This window comes from Hyla sarda, chromosome 7, assembly GCF_029499605.1.
Source record: "Hyla sarda isolate aHylSar1 chromosome 7, aHylSar1.hap1, whole genome shotgun sequence".
Classification (NCBI taxonomy): domain Eukaryota; kingdom Metazoa; phylum Chordata; class Amphibia; order Anura; family Hylidae; genus Hyla; species Hyla sarda.
In genome coordinates, this window is record NC_079195.1 from 43,496,219 (window position 1) to 43,515,650 (window position 19,432).

The 19,432-nt window shown below is 42.9% G+C and overlaps 1 protein-coding gene across 1 annotated transcript in view; it reads right to left on the bottom strand.

Moving 5' to 3' along the window:
• ENTPD1 (ectonucleoside triphosphate diphosphohydrolase 1) overlaps positions 1-19,432 on the bottom strand; it is a 117,191-nt gene that overhangs the window by 40,318 nt on the left and 57,441 nt on the right. The window contains exon 2 of the mRNA XM_056532774.1: positions 1,287-1,414. Within this exon, the coding sequence (XP_056388749.1) occupies positions 1,287-1,414 (128 nt within the window). The remainder of the gene's footprint in view (positions 1-1,286; positions 1,415-19,432) is intronic.

Genomic DNA, 19,432 nt, shown 5'->3' on the forward strand with positions numbered 1-19,432 from the left:
TGTGGATATTTTTCCTATATACATTCCAGGCTTGTGATATAGTGTTAGACAGTAATAGGAATGGTGTCCGGGGATCTCTATATTTCCTCAAGGAACCTGTCAAACCTATGTACCAGGTTTCAGGAAGAACATATCTCATCCAGGGAATGCTGGGTGGGATATGGGAAATCTAGTAGTGGTTGAAATCCCTAGCATGACATAGCTTTCTAAGGACTTTGGTAAAGTTTGTCTTCGGCCTGGATTTTTTACGGAATGAAAGGCTGGTTAGTAGTAGGGCCTTTCAATAATTTCATGGGCCAGTCCAGGTTATCAATGTAGCCCAGATCAGCACAGGTGCTGAAGACAGCTCATCACTGGGCTTACAAAAAAGGTGTCACTTAGTCTGTAGGAGAGGCTGTGAGACATCCTGAGATTTGCAGTCTCTAAGGGGATCTTCTGATTTGTGTGAGAGTAACTCATCTTGATGTTTACTGTTTAGTCTGGTGATTGGTAGGACGTCCCCTGTATATCAATGGAACATTCTGTATGCTTAGCACTTTGACAAACAGGATTTAAAGGGGTTATCCAGGAAAAAACCTTTACATATACATATATATATATATATATATATATATATATATATATATATATATGTCAACTGGCTCCAGAAAGTTAAACAGGTTTGTAAATTACTTCTATTAAAAAATCTTAATCCCTTCAGTACTCATGAGCTTCTGAAGTTGAGTTGTTCTTTTCTGTTTAAGTGCTCTCTGATGACACCTGTCTCGGGAACTGTCCAGAGTAGAAGCAAATCCCCATAGCAAACCTCTTCTACTCTGTGCAGTTCCCGAGACAAGCAGAGATGTCAGCAGAGAGCACTGTTGCCAGACAGAAAAGAACGACTCAACTTCAGCAGCTGATAATTATTGGAAGGATTAAGATTTTTTAATAGAAGTAATTTACAAATCTGTTTAACTTTCTGGAGCCAGTTGATATAAAAAAAAAAATTTCCTGGATAACCCCTTTAACTTATATTTTATACATATATATATAAGTAACATAATGACAGTAGAAGCCCTGTTTAAACTATTCTTCCATGTCACTGTCTCTGACTGCTCTGTGCCGTTATTTGCCCAGCTCTACAGAGCTAATCTCCCATGCTGGCCAAGAGTGGTGCCGTACACAGACGGATGATCTTCTAAGATCACATAAGCTGGTGGTCAGACTCCCACAATGAACAAGTCTTGACATTTGCTTGTAATGTGTAGTGATGGCAATAATAAGAATAATTATGTAAACCGCATTACCTTAAGATTCTTTGGAAGAGGTCTATTCTGTACGACTGCTACTACAATTAAAGCAATTATCCCCAAGGTAAAAAAAACTCCTAGGATGAAGAGGACCTTTCTGTTCCATGTCTTCTTCTGTTTTGCAACTGTAAGAAAGCAGTGACATTGTAAATGCTGAAGGTGCAGAAAAAAATTAAACATTTAGTAAGGTAAAACATCATATATGAGTGATTATAGTTTTTGCCAATTTTGTTTAAAGGGGTACTCCGCAGCTCAGCGTTTGGAACAAACCGTTCCGAACGCTGGAACCGGCGCGGGGAGCTTGTGAAGCCAGAGCCCTGCCCCCTCGTGATGTCACATCCCGCCCCCTCAATGCAAGTCTATGGGAGGGGGCGTGACGGCTGTCACGCCCCCTCCCATAGACTTGCATTGAGGGGGCGGGGTGTGACGTCATGAGGGGGTGGGGCTATGATGTCACGAGCTCCAGGAGCCAGCTCCAACATTCGGAACAGTTTGTTCCAAAGCTGAGCAGCGGAGTACCCCTTTAAAGCGTACCTGTCATATGCTTTTATATGTTACTCTCTAGGTTAGGAAAATTCTTTACATTTCTTTTATGTCTAGTCTCTGTATTTGGCTCACAAATCCTTCTCTTCAGCTGCTCACTCATTCTGACATCCACTGCTTGAGAAGTGGCGAGCAGTGAGCCTGCCCTCACTCACCATGCATGAAAGGGGAACTCCAGTGGAAAAACTTTTTTTTAAATCCACTGGTGCCAAGAAGTTAAACAGATTTGTAAATTGCTTCTATTTAAAAAGCTTAATCCTTCCAGCTGCTGTATGCTCCAGAGGAAGTATAGTTCTTTTCTGTCTGACCACAGTGCTCTCTACTGACACCTCTGTCCGTATCAGGGACGGTCCAGAGTAGGAGCAAATCCCCATAGGAAACCTCTCCTGCTCTGTACAGTTCCTGACACAGACAGAGGTGTCAGCAGAGAGCACTGTGGTACAGCAGCTGATAAGTACTGAAAGGATTAAGATTTTTAAAAGTAATTTACAAATCTGTTTAACTTTCTGCCACAGTTGATTAGAAAAAAATAGTTTTTAGAGTACCCCTTTTACTTCCTCCCTGAGTCTGATGTGCTGTGCTGGGTCTCTTCATCCAATCACTGCAGGCTGCTCTGTAAACCCCTCCCCTCTGATTTCAGACAGGAGTATCATAGACAGGACAGGAGTGAGTAGAGAGGAGTCCTCTTACTTACTAGGCTTTGTCCCAGTCTGTGCTTCAGCTGGGACAAAGATGATGCTGCAGCCAGACAGGATTATGTTCTGGATGGTATGGGGACCCCTAGTGGTCTTTTTTTTTTATAAGCCATAATTTCTATAAAAAGGAGATAACTATTTTTTTAATGAAGTATATTAGAAAGGTTAATGTTTTTGCCAATATGTACAACATATGAAAAGTTTTTGATTCTGACAGTGCCCATTTAAGCATTCAGTCAGGTAAAACATCATATGAGTGATTATAGTGTTTGTTGATCTAAGGCTGGGTTCACACCACGTTTTTGCAATACAGTTCCCGTATATGTTTTCAATTTAAAAACCGTATTGAAAACCGTATGCATTGACTCTCCATTGAAAACCGTATGTCAAAAGATGCATCAGGTTGTGTCCGTTTTGCATCCTGTACGGTTTTGTCAGTTTTTTTCCCGTACCCAAAACCGTAGCCTACCATGGTTTTTGCTCCGGGTGAAAAACCGTATTGAAACATATCCTTTTTTTTTTTACTTGGGAGTCAGTGGGAACCGTACAGAACCGTATGTGCATACGGTTCCATCCAGTTTCCACCATACGTTTTTTTTACTTTGCACAGTTTTTTTCTTGGAATTTCAATCAAACAAGTGCAACTTTATTCATAATGGAGTGAAAAGTTAAAAACTTATAAGTTTTTTTTCTTAAAAAACGGATGCAACCGGATATCATTTTTCATACTGTATACGGATTAAAATTTGTACACACATTTTGATACAGTTTAGTCAGGTTTTGAGGAATCCGTTTTTTTCAAATACAGTTACCGTATACGGTTTTCCGCTAAAAAATGTATGGCAAAAACCGTATGCAACCGTATACAACCGTGTGACTCCCCCCGTATACGGTTCCAAAACCAATATCCATTTTTGCCAACGGTTTTGCTATTTTGTTGGAATTAGTTTTCCAGCAATTTAATAAAGTTACTATTGTTCTATTGAAATTCCAAAGGATGTGGGAGTGGGATGTCTGGGATGAATTCTAGAAAGATCTGCGCATGTGTCAACTCCAAAAACGGATTAGAAAAACCGTGTGCAACCGTATTCTGAAATTCTGTGTAAGGTTCTCATAGACAACAATGTTAAAAGAACCGCTTACGGTTTTCCAACCGGAGGCAAAAACGTGGTCGACAGCGTTTTTGCCTACGGTTGAAAAATCGTCAAAACCGTATCCGAGGCAAAACGGATGCAACCGTACACAACATTTGGAATATGGTTTAGGCTGGGTTCACACCACGTTTTTCAAATACGGTAACCGTATATGGTTTTCCGCAAAAAAACGTATCCGACCGTATCCGAAACCGTATGCATAGAGAATGCATTGTAAACCGTAGTCCAAATATTGTGTATGGTTGCATCCATTTTGCCTCGGATCCGGTTTTGCCGATTTTTCAACCGTAGGCAAAAACGCTGTCGACCACGTTTTTGCCTCCGGTTTGGAAAACCGTATGCGGTTCTTTTAACATTGTTGTCTATGAGAACCGTACACAGAATTTCAGAATACGGTTGCACACGGTTTTTCTAATCCGTCTTTGGAGTTGACACATGCGCAGATTGGAATTTCAATAGAACAATAATAACTTTATTAAATTGCTGGAAAACTAATTCCAACAAAATAGCAAAACTGTTGGCAAAAACTGATGCAAATGGATAGAACCGTACGGGGGAAAAAATGTATACGTTTTAATTTGGAGTCATACGGTTGTATAAGGTTGCATACGGTTTTTGCCATACGTTTTTTAGCGGAAAACCGTATACGGTAACCGTATTTGAAAAACGTGGTGTGAACCCAGCCTTACAATGCATTCTCTATGCATACGGTTTCGGATATAGTTACATAGTTAGTATGGTTGAAAAAAGACATACGTCCATCAAGTCCAACCAGGGAGTTGAAGGGAAGGGTGTAAGGGGATAAGGGGAAGGGATGTAGTTTTATAATTCTGCATAAGCATTAATGTTATTTTGTTCCAGGAATGTATCTGTTTTAAAGCTGTTAATTGTTCCTGCTGTGACCAGTTCCTGAGGTAGACCGTTCCATAAATTCACAGTCCTCACGGTAAAGAAGGCCCCTTGAGACTAAACCTTTTCTTCTCCAGACGGAGGGAGTGCCTCCTCGTCCTTTGGGGGGGTTTAACCTGGAACAGTTTTTCTCCATAATTTTTGTATGGGCCATTTATATACTTATATACGTTTATCATATCCCCCCTTAAACGTCTCTTCTCAAGACTAAACAATTGTAACTCCTTTAATCGCTCCTCATAGCTAAGATGTTCCATGCCCCATATTAGTTTAGTCGCGCGTCTCTGCACCCTTTCCAACTCCGCAGTGTCCCTTTTATGGACAGGTGCCCAAAACTGAACAGCATATTCCAGGTGAGGCCGTACCAATGCTTTATAAAGGGTCGTATATGTTTTTTCGCGGAAAACCGTATACGGTTACCGTATTTGAAAAACGTGGCCTTACAGGGCCCACAACTGCTGCAGGATATTAGTGTTTTCCAACCAGTGTGCCTCCAGCTGTTGCAAAACTACAACTCCCAGCATGCCCGGACAGCCGAAGGCTGTCCGGGCATGCTGGGAGTTGTAGTTTTGCAACAGCTGGAGGCACACTGGTTGGGAAATACTGGATTATCACACGTGGCCCCGGCCCCGGATCTAACTACGACCTCTGCCCTCCCTCTATTGATATCCCTGACATACAGAACTCATTCATACAAGCTCGACAACAGGTCTTAAAGTCCTTCTAAGCTCAGACCCTGAATATTAACTATGGAAAACTTTCCAGAAAAGAAGCCGATCCTCTTTTTTTTTTCCACCCCTATTTTTATTAAAGAAGAGGAAGCAATACGTTGCTTTCCGGTAGAATTATGTCATAGAAGTGTAAGCCGGGATTCCCTGCGGCATGGCCCTGTACGAATTAACAATCTGTACCATTCACTGCCTCTTACAAAGCACATTCTTTCCATCTGGATATATTCCCGCTCAGCCAAACACTGCAATAAAAAAGAAAAAGAAATGCCCAAGATAGAATCGCTTTCCTTAGCTGAACTGCTTTAGTTTTTGTGGCCCCATTTACATAATAGGCAAGAGAACGGGGCCACTGTCTTGTTGGCATCGCTTGACATTAAAAGTGACCGCAATAAACTAGGCATTTGTGTGCGGCGCACTGTGCAAGACCTGTTCTGTAGGAAACGGCGAATAAAAAAAACGTCTTCTAGCAATAAGCAAAAAAAAAAAAAAAAGGGTATTGAGTAAGGGACATGTCTAGGGAGACCCAAGCGTACAAAAAGCGGATTGTCTGCAGACAAGGCGAATTCCAGCTATTTGTATCTGGATTATTATTTTTTTTTTTTATACCATGGCTCCCATACAAGTTTATGACAGATCGTATCTCTTAAAGGGGTTATCCAGGGAAAAACTTATATATATATATATATATATATATATATATATATATATATATATATCTCAACTGACTCCAGAAAGTTGAGCAGATTTGTAAATTACTTCTATTAAAAAAATCTTAAAGGGGTTCTCCCTTGTTTATACAGTTTTTTGTTATTATGTTTGTGTGTTATGTGTGTATAAGTATGTGTTTTTTTTATGTGTGTTGTGATTATGTATATATGTATTTTCTTACCTTTTGTGAAGATCCGGAAGCTGGCCCCTTTTTCTTCCAGTAGCTTGCTGTGTACCTCGGCCTCCGCCATGTTGTGTTCGGTAAGTGGGATGTCGGGGGGGGGGGGGGTGTGTTCTTGCTTCTGTCCTTCCTATCGTCTAACGTCCGAGGCGAATCTTTTCTTCCTGTTTCTTCCGTGGCTCAGCGACGAATCTGCGGCCTCTTCCGGCGCATGCGCAGGTAGTTTTTTATTTTTTTTACAAATAAAGTTTTTTTGGTCTAATTGACAAACTGTCTGCGCTTGCGCGAAGCTACGCTATTAGCGTAGACCTAACGTACGCTACGCTGTTAGCATAGCACTTGCGTACTCGCGCATGCGCAGACAGTTTGTCAATTAGACAAAAAAACTTTATTGGTTTAAAAAAAAAAAACTACCTGCGCATGCGCCGGAAGAGGCCGCAGATTCGTCGCTGAGCCACGAAAGAAACAGGAAGAATAGATTCGCCTCGGACGTCAGAAGATAGGAAGGACAGAAGCAAGAACACACCCCCCCGACATCCCACTTACCGAACACAACATGGCGGAGGCCGAGGTACACAGCAAGCTACTAGAAGAAAAAGGGGCCAGCTTCCGGATCTTCACAAAAGGTAAGAAAATACATATATACATAATCACAACACACATAAAAAAACACATACTTATACACACATAACACACAAACATAATAACAAAAAACTGTATAAACAAGGGAGAACCCCTTTAATCCTTTCAGTGCTTCTGAGCTGCTGAAGTTAAGTTGAGTTGTTCTTTTCTGTCTAAGTGCTCTCTGATGACACCTGTCTCGGGAACTGTCCAGAGTAGAAGCAAATCCCCACAGCAAACCTCTTCTACTCTGTGCAGTTCCCGAGACAAGCAGAGATGTCAGCAGAGAGCACTGCTTCCAGACAGAAAAGAACAACTCAACTTCAGCAGCTGATAATTGTTGGAAGGATTAAGTTTTTTTAATAGAAGTAATTTACAAATCTGTTTAATTTTCTGGAGCCAGTTGAGATATATATATATATATATATATATATATATATATATATATATATATAAAGTTTTTCCCTGGAATACCCCTTTAAGGATCCGGCTGGAAGATAGCACTCTGGAAATATCAATATTTCAGCTCTTTAATGCGTCATGTGTTTGGAACCGGTTAGGAAGTTTAAGGTGTTCGATGTGTGACTTGGCTGAAAACAATAAGATTTGCTGAGAAGTCAGACACCTTATATGGGTCTGTTAAAAGAACATAAAACTACAGACTGTTAAATGTGCAACACAAAAATGTGAAAGCAGAAAGAAAGCGTTAGAATCAAAAACTTTATATATGTTGGCAAAACACCAACCTTTCTTATATACATGTACTTACTTAACACCTTGGGGACGAAGCCCATTTTGATCTTAAGGACGAGGCCAATTTTCGTTTTTGCACTTTTGTTTTTTCCTCCTCCCCTTCTAAAAATCAATACGCTTGAAATTTTGCAGCTACAGACCTATATAAGGGCTTGTTTTTTGTGTAACCAATTGTACTTTGTAATGACATCACTTATTTTATAACATTTGCAGCAAAACAAACAAATTATTTGTGAGGTGAAATTTAAAAAAAAAAATGCCATTTTCTAAATTTTGGGGGCTTTCGTTTCTACGCAGTGAACTTTTCGGTAAAAATGACACCTTATCTTTATTCAGTAGGTCCATACGATTACAAAGATACCCAATTTATATAGGTTTTATTTTATTTTACTACTTTAAAAAACTATAACTACATGCACAAAAATTAGTATGTTTAAAATTGTCATCTTCTGACCCCTATAACTTCTTTATTTTTCTACATACGGGGCTATATGAGGGCTCAATGTTTGTGCCGTGGTCTGTAGTATTTATCGGTACCATTTTTGTTTTGATGGGACTTTTTGATTGCTTTTTATAATTTTTTTTTATGGTATAAGAAGTGACCAAAAATGCAAAATGTTGGACTTTGGTATTATTTTGGTATTATTTACATATACACCATCGACCGTGCGGTTTAACTACCCTTATATTTTAATAGTTCGGATATTTACGCACACATAGGGGTCTACAACATGCAATCTTTTGATTGCATATACTGATCAATGGTATGCCATAACATAGCATTGATCAGTGTTATCGGTGCTCTGCTGCTCCAGTCTGCACAGCAGGCTAGAAGCAGCAGATCACCGATCGGATGGCGTGGAGGCAGGTAAGGGCCCTCCCGCCGTCTTCTCAGCTGATCGGGACATCGTTTCACCACGATGGTCCCGATCAGCTCTGCTGAGCTGCCGGGATACTTTTACTTTCGTTTTATATGCAACGATCAACTTTGATTGCGGCGTCTAAAGGGTTAATGCTGGGCATCGGCCCGATCCGTGATGCCAGGCATTAACCCTGGGTCCTGGCTGCTGATAGCAGTCAGGCCCCACTGGGTGTGAAGTGTGCTCCATTCAGGAGCACTTCAAACCCTGGTAACGGGACCAGGGCGTACATGTACACCCTTGGTCCTTAAGTACCGGGACGCGAGGGGGGAACCTGTATGCCCTCCTTCCCCAACAGTTTTTAAAAAAAATTGTCTCCTTTTTACAGAAATCATGGCTTATAAAAAAGACCACTAGGGGTCCCCATACCATCCAGAACATAATCCTGTTCATCTGCAGCATGATCTTTGTCCCAGCTGAAGCACACCCTGAGACAAAGTCCAGAAAGTGAGAGCGGTACTAGTACCCCTCTGTGCTCACTCCTGTCCTATCAGACTGTAGCATGAAAACAGAGAGGAGGGGGTTACAGAGCAGGCTGTTCGAGGTGTTGTCCCATATTTATACAAGTTGTTATGGTTTAAGTTAACGAATCTGGTTTTTAATTCATAAATACATAAACACACATGTTTTCATTGTGTATATATATATATATATATATACTGTATATATAGATATATTATTATTATTATTTTATTATAATTTTTTTGCTTAAACAAGGAAAGGGTATACAAAAAAAGTAGAAGTCCTTCCTTTATGGTCTATTCACACGTACAGTATTCTGCGCAGATTTGATGCGCTTGATTTTTTGCTACAGATTTCAATGTAAACTAAATGACGGAACACAGTTTAAAGGGGTACTCCGGCGCTAAGACATCTTATCCCCTATCCAAAGCATAGGGGATAAGATACCTGATCGCGGGGGTCCCGCGCAATGGACCCCCGTGATCTTGCACGCAGCACCCCGTTCTAATCAGTCCCCAGAGCGTGTTCGCTCCGGGTCTGATTACTGGCGATCACGGGGGCCGGAGCATTGTGATGTCACGGCCCTGCCCCTGTGTGATGCAAGCCTATGGGAGGGGGCGTGACAGCTGTCAAGAACAGAATTTTCTAGGTGTGAATTCTCAAGAAAATTCAGCAATGTGTATGATGCAGCAGAATCTCACTGAAAACAATAATCATTTCTGTAGTGTGTATCTGCCCGAATTCTTTTCCAACAGCAAAAGAAAACAAAAACAACAAAAACCATACAAACTACCCCGGCCAGGTTCACATGTTTGTAAATGACCCAGAATCACAGCTTACTACAGTATTATGCATTTCAGCGCTTTAGACCTGTGGTCAGGCCGGGAAGTGTTGAAGACTTCTACTTATTTGGGGGAGAGTTACCAAAACCTGTGCAGAAAAAAAGTTGACCAGTTGCCCATAGCAGCCAATCAGATCGCTTCTATTTTTATAAAGGCCTCTGAAAAATGACGGAAGCGATCTGATTGATTGCTATGGGAATATGGCCAACGTTTTCTCTGCACAGGTTTTCATCAATATCCCCCCTTGTTTGGCATGGTGGGCAGAGTGGTTAGAAGTTCTATCAGCTTTTATGTCATATGCAATGAAATGCATGAACACGTTGGTTCTTACCAAAATACTTTATGAATGAAAAAGCCATATGAAAAAGCCATATGCATCAAATACCATAAAAGAAGAAACAAACCCTGCAACAATCACTTCTACTCTACGCACAGTTTACAGACATAGAACAATTATTCAAAGGTTTTACAAGCAAATAAAGTAGAATTAAAGCACCGGCCAATAGCAAACATGTTAAAACTAGAATACAGCTTTATGGGGCCCTGAAAGTCAGTGACTACAGAGGAGCTCATTTTTGCTATTCTTCTACAGCTTTGCTATACTAAGGTTAAGTTCACACTGATACAAAGAAAAAATATACTGTATTTTTCGCCGTATAAGACGCACTTTTTCTTCCCCAAAAGGGGGGGGGGGAAGTTGGTGCGTCTTATACGGCAAATACACATTAAAAATCTGTCCTATCGCGGCGGTCCCTGCGGCCATCAACGGCCGGGACCCGCAGCTAATACAGGACATCACCGATCGCAGTGATGCCCTGTATTAACCCTTCAGACGCGGCAATCAAAGCTGACCGCCGCGTCTGAAGCGAAAGTAACACTAACCCGGCTGCTCAGTCGGGCTGTTCGGGACCTCCGTGGTGAAATCGCGGCATCCCGAACAGCTTACAGGACACCGGGAGGGACCGTACCTGCCTCCTTGGTGTCTGCTCCGTGCCGGGATCCCCTGCATGGCCGGCGCTCTCCTTCGTCGTCATCACGTCATCGCGCACGTCGTCTCGTCATCCAATAGGAGCGGCGTGCGTAGCGACGTGATGGCGGCGACGGAGAGAGCGAGGATACCGGGCAGCAGAGATGTTCCGGAGAGACGGGGACACCCCGGGGACGCAGCGACAGCGATGGAGGGCGAAATCCAGGGCAGTGGTGACAAGCGGTGACGGGTCCGGAGCGGCGGGGACACGTGAGTATTACCTCCTATACCAGTGGGCTTCAACCTGCAGACCTCCAGATGTTGCAAAACTACAACTCCTGGCAAGCCTGGACAGCCGTTGGGAGTTGTAGTTTTGCAACATCTGGAGGTCCGCAGGTTGAAGGTTCAGAATCTTTTTTTTCTAGATTTTCATCCTTTAAAATTGGGTGCGTCTTATATGCCGGAGTGTCTTATATGGCAAAAATACGGTAAGGCTAAGTTCAGACTACGGAATCTCTGGCCAGCGCCGGTTGAATCAGATGGTGCTAGGACCGCGCGGACACTGCAGTCTCCAATAGACTGCAATGTGTTCCGCGTGGATTTCTGCCTGAAGAAAGAGCAACACCTTTCTTCAGGCGGAAATTTCCAAGCGGATTTTCTGTTCACAAATTCCGCTTCACAAATTCCGAAGTGTGAATTTGTGAACGGAAAACCATTCACTATACAGTACATTTTAGCAAGTGGAATTTCCGCCTGCAATTTCAAAGCAGAATTGCAGGCGGAAATTTCCGTAGTCTGAACCTAGCCTAATAGTGGTACTTACCATATGTTGTATAAAGAAGGGAGGCACTTAGCAACTTATGGTAAGTGCCACCATTCTATTTTGCATGTACAGTATGGTTGCATTTTGGATTTCATTTATTTTATTCAAGTCGGTGGAGCAAAACTACATCAGAGGTATCAACTTCTCATTTATGTATGAAAATCCTTAAATTCTAAAATCCTTTAATAAAAACCAAGTTGAAATATGTATGAAAGTCCTATATTTTGCATTATACTCCAGGTCTTTTTGATTTTGTATCATCCAGTAATTCACCCTTCGTCTTCATGGTAATGCTTCCCGAACTGACACGACAGCCAGGCTGAGGAACTCTTAGCGTGTCCTTCACCTGTCTTCACAAGCCAATGGCAAATAACCCCTTCGACCTCTCGCACTCTACACTGTAAAGAAATCAGGGAGCCTGCAGTCCATGTGTCATTTTCATGAGATACACGTCATTCCTGCTGGTGTACAGGGTCGGCTATGAAGAATTCATGACAGCAGCTGCCAAGTTCCATTTCATTTCACATTCAAAATGTATATTTTAGCTCAACTTTTAATGCATGTATTCGGTGGCTTGGGAAATATCATGTATTCATCCTCCAACCTCCTCTACCCGGTAACCGCAGCCTGACACTAACAGTGTCCATAAAACTCTATAAATATGAGCCTAACCTAAAGAAACTTCCTACAGCTGTTATGCAAATATAATTTTATATATATATATATATATATATATATAACCTTGCTTATTGGGCAGTAAAAACTTTCTCACTAACTGTTTCAGAATGATACAGCTTTTTTTTTTTAGTAGAATTCTGTTTCAAGAAAGTAGTGAAACAGTTCTTAAAGGGGTACTCCCGTGGAATGTATTATTTTTTTTTAAATCAACTGGTGCCAGAAAGTTACGGTAAACAGATTTGTAAATCACTTCTATTAAAAAATCTTAATCCTTCCAGTACTTTTTAGGGGCTGTATACTAAAGAGAAATCCAAAAAAGAAATGCATTTCCTCTGATGTCATGACCACAGTGCTCTCTGCTGACCTCTGCTGTGCATTTTAGGAACTGTCCAGAGCAGGAGAAAATCCCCATAGCAAACATATGCTGCTCTGGACAGTTCCTAAAATTGTAAAAGTGATTTACAATTCTAGGTATACAAGGTACAGAGTCCGGCACTGCAACGGTGATCACTGCGGTAAACCACGAGGACACAGGTGGATACTGACACAAGCCAATCCAGCTAGGTGCTCAGTCCAAAAACACAATAATTGTAAGCACAAAGAAGATGTGAGAAGTATAAGACGGCACTCACCGGGATTTTCAGGCTTGCAAAAACTTTCTTTATTGCATAAGCAAAAGGTGCATAGCGGTGTGGTGTGAAGGCAGGTATCCGGCCCGGCCGGATACCTGCCTTCACACCGCACCGCTATGCACCTTTTGCTTATGCAATAAAGAAAGTTTTTTGCAAGCCTGAAAATCCCGGTGAGTGCCGTCTTCTACTTCTCACATCTTCTTTGTGCTTATGATTTACAATTCTGTTTAACTTTCTGGCACCAGTTGATTTAAAAAGAAAAGTTTTTCACAGGAGTACCCCTTTAATAATAGATAGTAATATGATTTCTGTATCACATGTAAAGGTAAAGTTAATGTTAGCTTATTACAAAGGACAGGGCTGGCGTATAATAGATGCCCAATGCAGTGACTTCTTTTGGGGCCCCTTCTATATTATGTACTGTCATACAGTGAATCCTTATAAATGCTATATAGTATACTGCCCTTGAATTGTCATACATTGGTCAACTATGACTAAAAAACAATGCATTACAGTGCTGACAAAACATACACTAAAAAATATTGTATAATGTCAAGCACCAGGGTAACAGGACTACATAATAAGTACCACCATACAGTGCTCACATTATACTGGCATACGGTCATAAAATAACTGCTACATACATACATAAAGTACTTTAATAATAGTGCTGTAGAATGTCTATATAATACTGCTATACAATTAATATTAGGATTGCAGAGGTGGCTACGCATCTCTCTATTGAAGTCTATGGGACTTGCTGTCTCTGTAACTCCCATAGACTTCATTGTAAAGGGTCTTTCTGGCTTCTAAAGGTAGGGTAGAGGGCACACTGAATGGTTTCGTTGCACAGAAGCATCTCCCTACTTTAAAGGAGTGCGCCCACAAACATCATTTATTACCTATTCACAGGATAGGTAATAAATGTATGGGCGCTGAGAGTCCAATAGCTGGCATGCCCACACAAAGGTGGAGAATGGTGGTCCCCAATTCCCCTGTGTTATTGGTAGTGTGCATGCCTGACCACAGCTATACTGACTGTATATGGGACTTATTGAGATAGGTAAATGCCATATTCAGCTGTAATGGCTCAACCCGTTTACATGCATGAGGCATTCTCAGTGGCCCCATTTGCTATATATATACAGCAACAGGAGAATACAGCAGCACACTGCTAGCACAAAGACAGATGAAACATGAGTATATAGATAAATCTATATACTCATGTTTCATCTATGTCTTTGTGCTAGCAGTGTGCTGCTGTATTCTCCTGTTGCTGTATATTTAGCCCAGCAGCCTGCACCTGCAAGCCAGGTTTTTACAATAGTTTGGAATTAATAGTGCTGGCCAACTTATTCTTTGGTTGTGTGTGTATATATATATATATATATATATATATATATATATATATATATATTAACTAACACAAGCTAGTGGGCACTGCTGTGGAGAAAGACCAATTGTGTCAGCATGTACTGTGGAGGCTAGTGATCTGTCACCGTAACAACGCGGAGTCCTGATGCCTGTGGGTCCGGAGGTGCTGGGAACAAAGAAACCCGAAGTCACTCAATAGCATACATAAGAAGACAAAAAGGTACCGGCACTCACCGCGAGGAAACAGCAGACCAACTTCTATGGCATCTCGGACAGATCCGACTTCAGGCTGACAGCAGGGCGCTCAGAGTGGAGGTGACTGCCGGCAAAGTTTTGCGCAGATTGCGCTTCTTCCGGCCTCATATGAGGCCGGAAGAAGCGTGATCTGCGCAAAACTTTGCCCGCAGTCGCCTTCACTCTGAGCGCCCTGCTGTCAGCCTGAAGTCCAATCTGTCCGAGATGCCATAGAAGTTGGTCTGTTGCTTCCTTGCGGTGAGTGCGGGTACCATTTTGTCTTCTTATGTATGATATATATATATATATATATATATATATATATATATATATCATAAAGATGGAACATGTAAGCGATTGTAAGTTCGACCAACATTCACACGGAACATAGCTGATGACATTTTCCGAACCCAAAATAGATATTAGATAGATATATACGTAGATATTTAGAAAAAAGCATCAGCGACTTGGCCACTTGGTCACTATACGCGTCACAAAATATTAATCATTTCCACAAAAAAAAAACTCAAACAACACTGCCTCCTATTCAGGGCCATAATTAGGCCCGTGTAATACGTAGGCTGAGCAATGATAACACCTGTTGACAATTTACAGCAACGATGACGCCTTTTTTACCAAATTCTAGAACCCACGTAAGATGACAAATACGTCGCTCCAAGTGCTTGGAAGTAAACTGCATGTGTTCCCGGCTCCATAGAGCACAATGTCCAATCAATCCTTAAAGTTGTGCTAATTGCTTCTATTCAGCGGCGACGGTCTCGTACGTACTCGGATACTTCTACTGTTCACTTTCGCATGTAATCAGATGCTCTACACATTTCCAGTTTTGCACAACCCGTGACGCCAGATCTGCTCTTGACGTCCAACAGGGTTGCTTGGCAGATGCGACATCCATTCTGAGTGCTGTGTCATACTGCTAAATAAAGATACAGATTTTACGTACATGAAGTTACCCTACAACGACTCGCTTTAACCATTTTCTGGCTTTGAATTCCTCCACACAATATTCTACGCTACAATATGGCTGTGCCATATGTCGTCTCATCGTGCCTTATAAAAGGAACTAAGGACCTACATGACACAAGAGCAGAAGAAGGCCTGGGAGAAAGGGGCCCCAGATTGGACTTTATTACAGGGTGTATACCAAAGTAAGACCCCCCCCCCCACCACCACCACCACCACCACCACCACCCTAGTGAGAAGAGCCACATTTATAGGAGATTTTGCATTTATCTATAGGAGAGATCTGAAGGCCGCACCTAACACCCCACTCACCAGAGAAGGAGCTATGAAATCCAAATGAGGTCTACTGAAACTCTATGGCAAAGTCTGTTGTGGTGAACCACAGGGGTGCGGTGTGAAGTGTATGGGGCAGATGTTGTAGCCCAGGGGCAGATGGTATTAACCCCTGAATGTTCGTGATAACCAAGAGCCACCCGAACGGTAGCACCGCTAGTCCTAGTTTAGGCAGGGCAAATAATAGTCCAAGGCCAGGTTAGGGTTAATGGTAGCTTTACTGAGGTAGACAGATGGTATAGTCTATACAGCTAGGCCAGGATCCCAGAGAGATGACCAGTAACACAGGGGACCTCGCAGCTTGCTGGGACTTGCAGTGACTTGGACAGGCTTTAGCGCAGCCACCCTGACTATAATAGACTTGACTTGACTGAAGATAGTGACAGCAGACAGAGAGGACTTGACTTACTGACTTGTGGCTGTAATTTAGGCTTGAGGCCTCCAGGTGTGCTGGACACTGACCCTGAGACATCTGGACTGGACTTGACCTCAGGATCTAAGAGAGTGACTGTAGTACCTCCCCCTCTTATAAGGGGGGCTGAGCAAGGAGCCCATAGGCTAGTTGTGGGTCATCTGGTCACCTGGTGCTCTCTGGGTAACAAAACGTGACTTTAACATGTGACAACTATTATCATGTGATCATTAACCATGTGACCATATCAAAGGTCCTTTACACGTAATATACAATTATACAGATTATAGGGGTGCAGTGCAGGTGAGCCCTGGGGACGTGCAGGGACTCAAGCTGATAGGACTGTGAGATGCATATCCGGTACAGTGGTCCCTCAACATACGATGTTAATCCGTTCCAAATGGACCATCGTTTGTTGAAACCATCGTATGTTAAGGGATCCGTGCAATGTAAAGTATAGGACAATGGTCTACAACCTGCGGACCTCCAGATGTTGCAAAACTACAACACCCAGAATGCCCGGACAGCCGTTGGCTGTCCGGGCATGCTGGGTGTTGTAGTTTTGCAACATCTGGAGGTCCGCAGGTTGAAGACCACTGGTAGAGGAAGTTGTACTCACCTGTCCCCGCCGCTCCGGACCGTCACCGCTGCCTGGGATGTCGCCGTCCATTGCTGTTGCCGCGTCCCCGGGGTGTCCCCGACGCTCCGGTAAGGCCTCTGCTTCCCCAGCATCCGCACTCTCCGTCGCCGCCATCATGTTGTTACGCACGCCGCTCCTATTGGATGACAGGACGGCGTGCGCACAACGTGATGACGTCGATGGAGAGCGCCGATGATGCAGGGGATCCCGAAGAGGACGCGCCTGAGCCCCGAGGACAGGTAAGAGACATCACTGGGCACCGTAAACGGCTATCCGGTGGCAGCTGAAGCAGTCTGCGCTGCCGGATAGCCGTTTATGCGATGGCCCCGACATACAAAAGCATCGTATGTTGATGCTGCCTTCAACATGCGATGGCCTCTGAGAGGCCATCGCATGTTGAAATTATCGTATGTCGAGGCCATCGTAGGTCGGGGGGTCACTGTACTGGGACATGACACTGTTTTAGGTGGAAGCCTCACACACCACTATCGAGAGAAGATTCCCAACCTGTGGCTCTCCAACTGTTGCTAGACAACAGGGCCTGGTGTAGGATTGCCACTTTTCTTGCAAAAAAAAATACCGGCCATGCTTATTTGCATAATTAATTATATATGCTTGTTATAACAAGATACACATATGCGGGGGGAAATTTTGTCCTATTCTGACCCCTATAACTTTTTTATTTCTCCTTATATGGGCCTTTATGAGGGATAATTTTTTTGCGCCCCGAACTGCAGTTTTTAACAGTATAATTTTTTTTCCGATGTGACTTTTTATCGCTTTTTTTTTTTTGGTGCAAATTCGGGAGTTGCAGTTAGTTACTAACTATAACTCCCAGCATGCCCTGATACAGCCTGTGGCTCAGCAGCTGCCCCAAACGAAAACTACAACTCCCAGCATGTTGGACTATATAGTAGTATATAGTATTGGTCAGTGTTTCCCAACCAGGGGTGCCTCCAGCTGTTGCAAAACTACAACTCCGAGCATGCCCGGACAGATTGAGAAGATGTTGACTACCTGCTGCCTCCATTAGGGGGAGCTTTATGCATACTGTGTTATTATCTGGTTTAATCAGTACACTGTGGCCCTCATTTACTAACATGATTCCAACTCTTTATGTCGGCTTTTGCGCCTAAATTCTGTCGCACGGAACTGTTTGCTCCTTTGCCTGCCTCGTCTTTTTCAAGCAATTCTTACTTGTCATTTTAAATTTTTTTTGCACTATTACATTTTTAAGGAAGGTTTTAGCTTTATAAACACATTTTTTATGAGTCTTTTCAACACTTTTTTCCCCCTATCGTTTCAGTAATGATGGGGATTCCAAAAAAATAATAAAAAAATATATATATACTCATTTAATACATCTATCTATACGTGTCTCCCTCCTTCCTCAGGTCCGAGTTACATTGTGTGGATACAGTATTTTATATATACATATTTCCATGAATACATTAACCCATTAAACATTAGAAGTTTGCCGGGTCTGATTGCCATTGGAGGCTGAGTATGATGTCAGCCTCCAGGGTCTAGTGGTGGTGTATAGGAATGAATGCGTTAGATCTATAACATTGTGATTTTTTGCCTATAGAAATCAATGGGCCCATTGTGGTCTATGGAGATCTTGCGGCAAACAGGGTAGAAAACTGAACAGCAGCATCCTGGTAGTAATGTGGATGGGAGACCCTGGTGTGGGTTCCATTCCTGGGCAGGATAGACATATATGGGTCAATTGATAGTTAAGAAAGTGTTTGAACTGTGGCAACTAGGTCAATTAGATATCGTAAATGGGCAACTAGGTTAATTGAAAGAGGCGTTAATGTATGTTATCCAATTGACCTAGTTTACATGGTTAAAAAAATCATGTCATATCAACCTGGGAATTGAACCTACACCAGGGGCAAACTTCAATGGGTTAATATATTCATGGAAATATGTACCGTATTTTTCGTCCTATAGGACGCACCGGCTTATAAGACGCACCCAATTTTTAGGGGCAAAATCTAAAAAAATAAAGATTTTGAACCCAATAGTGGTCTTCAACCTGCGGACCTCCAGATGTTGCAAAACTACAACTCCCAGCATGCCCGGACAGCTGTCCGGGCATGCTGGGAGTTGTAGTTTTGCAACATCTGGAGGTACGCAGATTGAAGACCACTGCATAGGAGGTAATACTCACGTGTCCCCGCCGCTCCGGACCCGTCACCGCTGCCCTGGATGTCGCTCCATCGCTGTCGCCGTGTCCCCGTCGCTCCGGAACGTCTCTGCTGCCGGCCAAGTATCCTCGCTCTCCGTCGCCGCCATCACGTCGTTACGCACGCCGATGCACGTACGCGATGACGTGATGACGAGGAAGGAGAGCACCGGCCATACAAGGGGATCCCTGAACGGAGAAGACACCGAGGAGGCAGGTAAGGTCCCTCCCGGTGTCCTGTAAGCACTAACCCGGCTATTCAGTCGGGCTGTTCAGGACCGTCGCGGTGAAATCGCGGCGGTCCCGAACAGCCCGACTGAACAGCCGGGTTAGTGTCACTTTCCCTTTCAGACGCA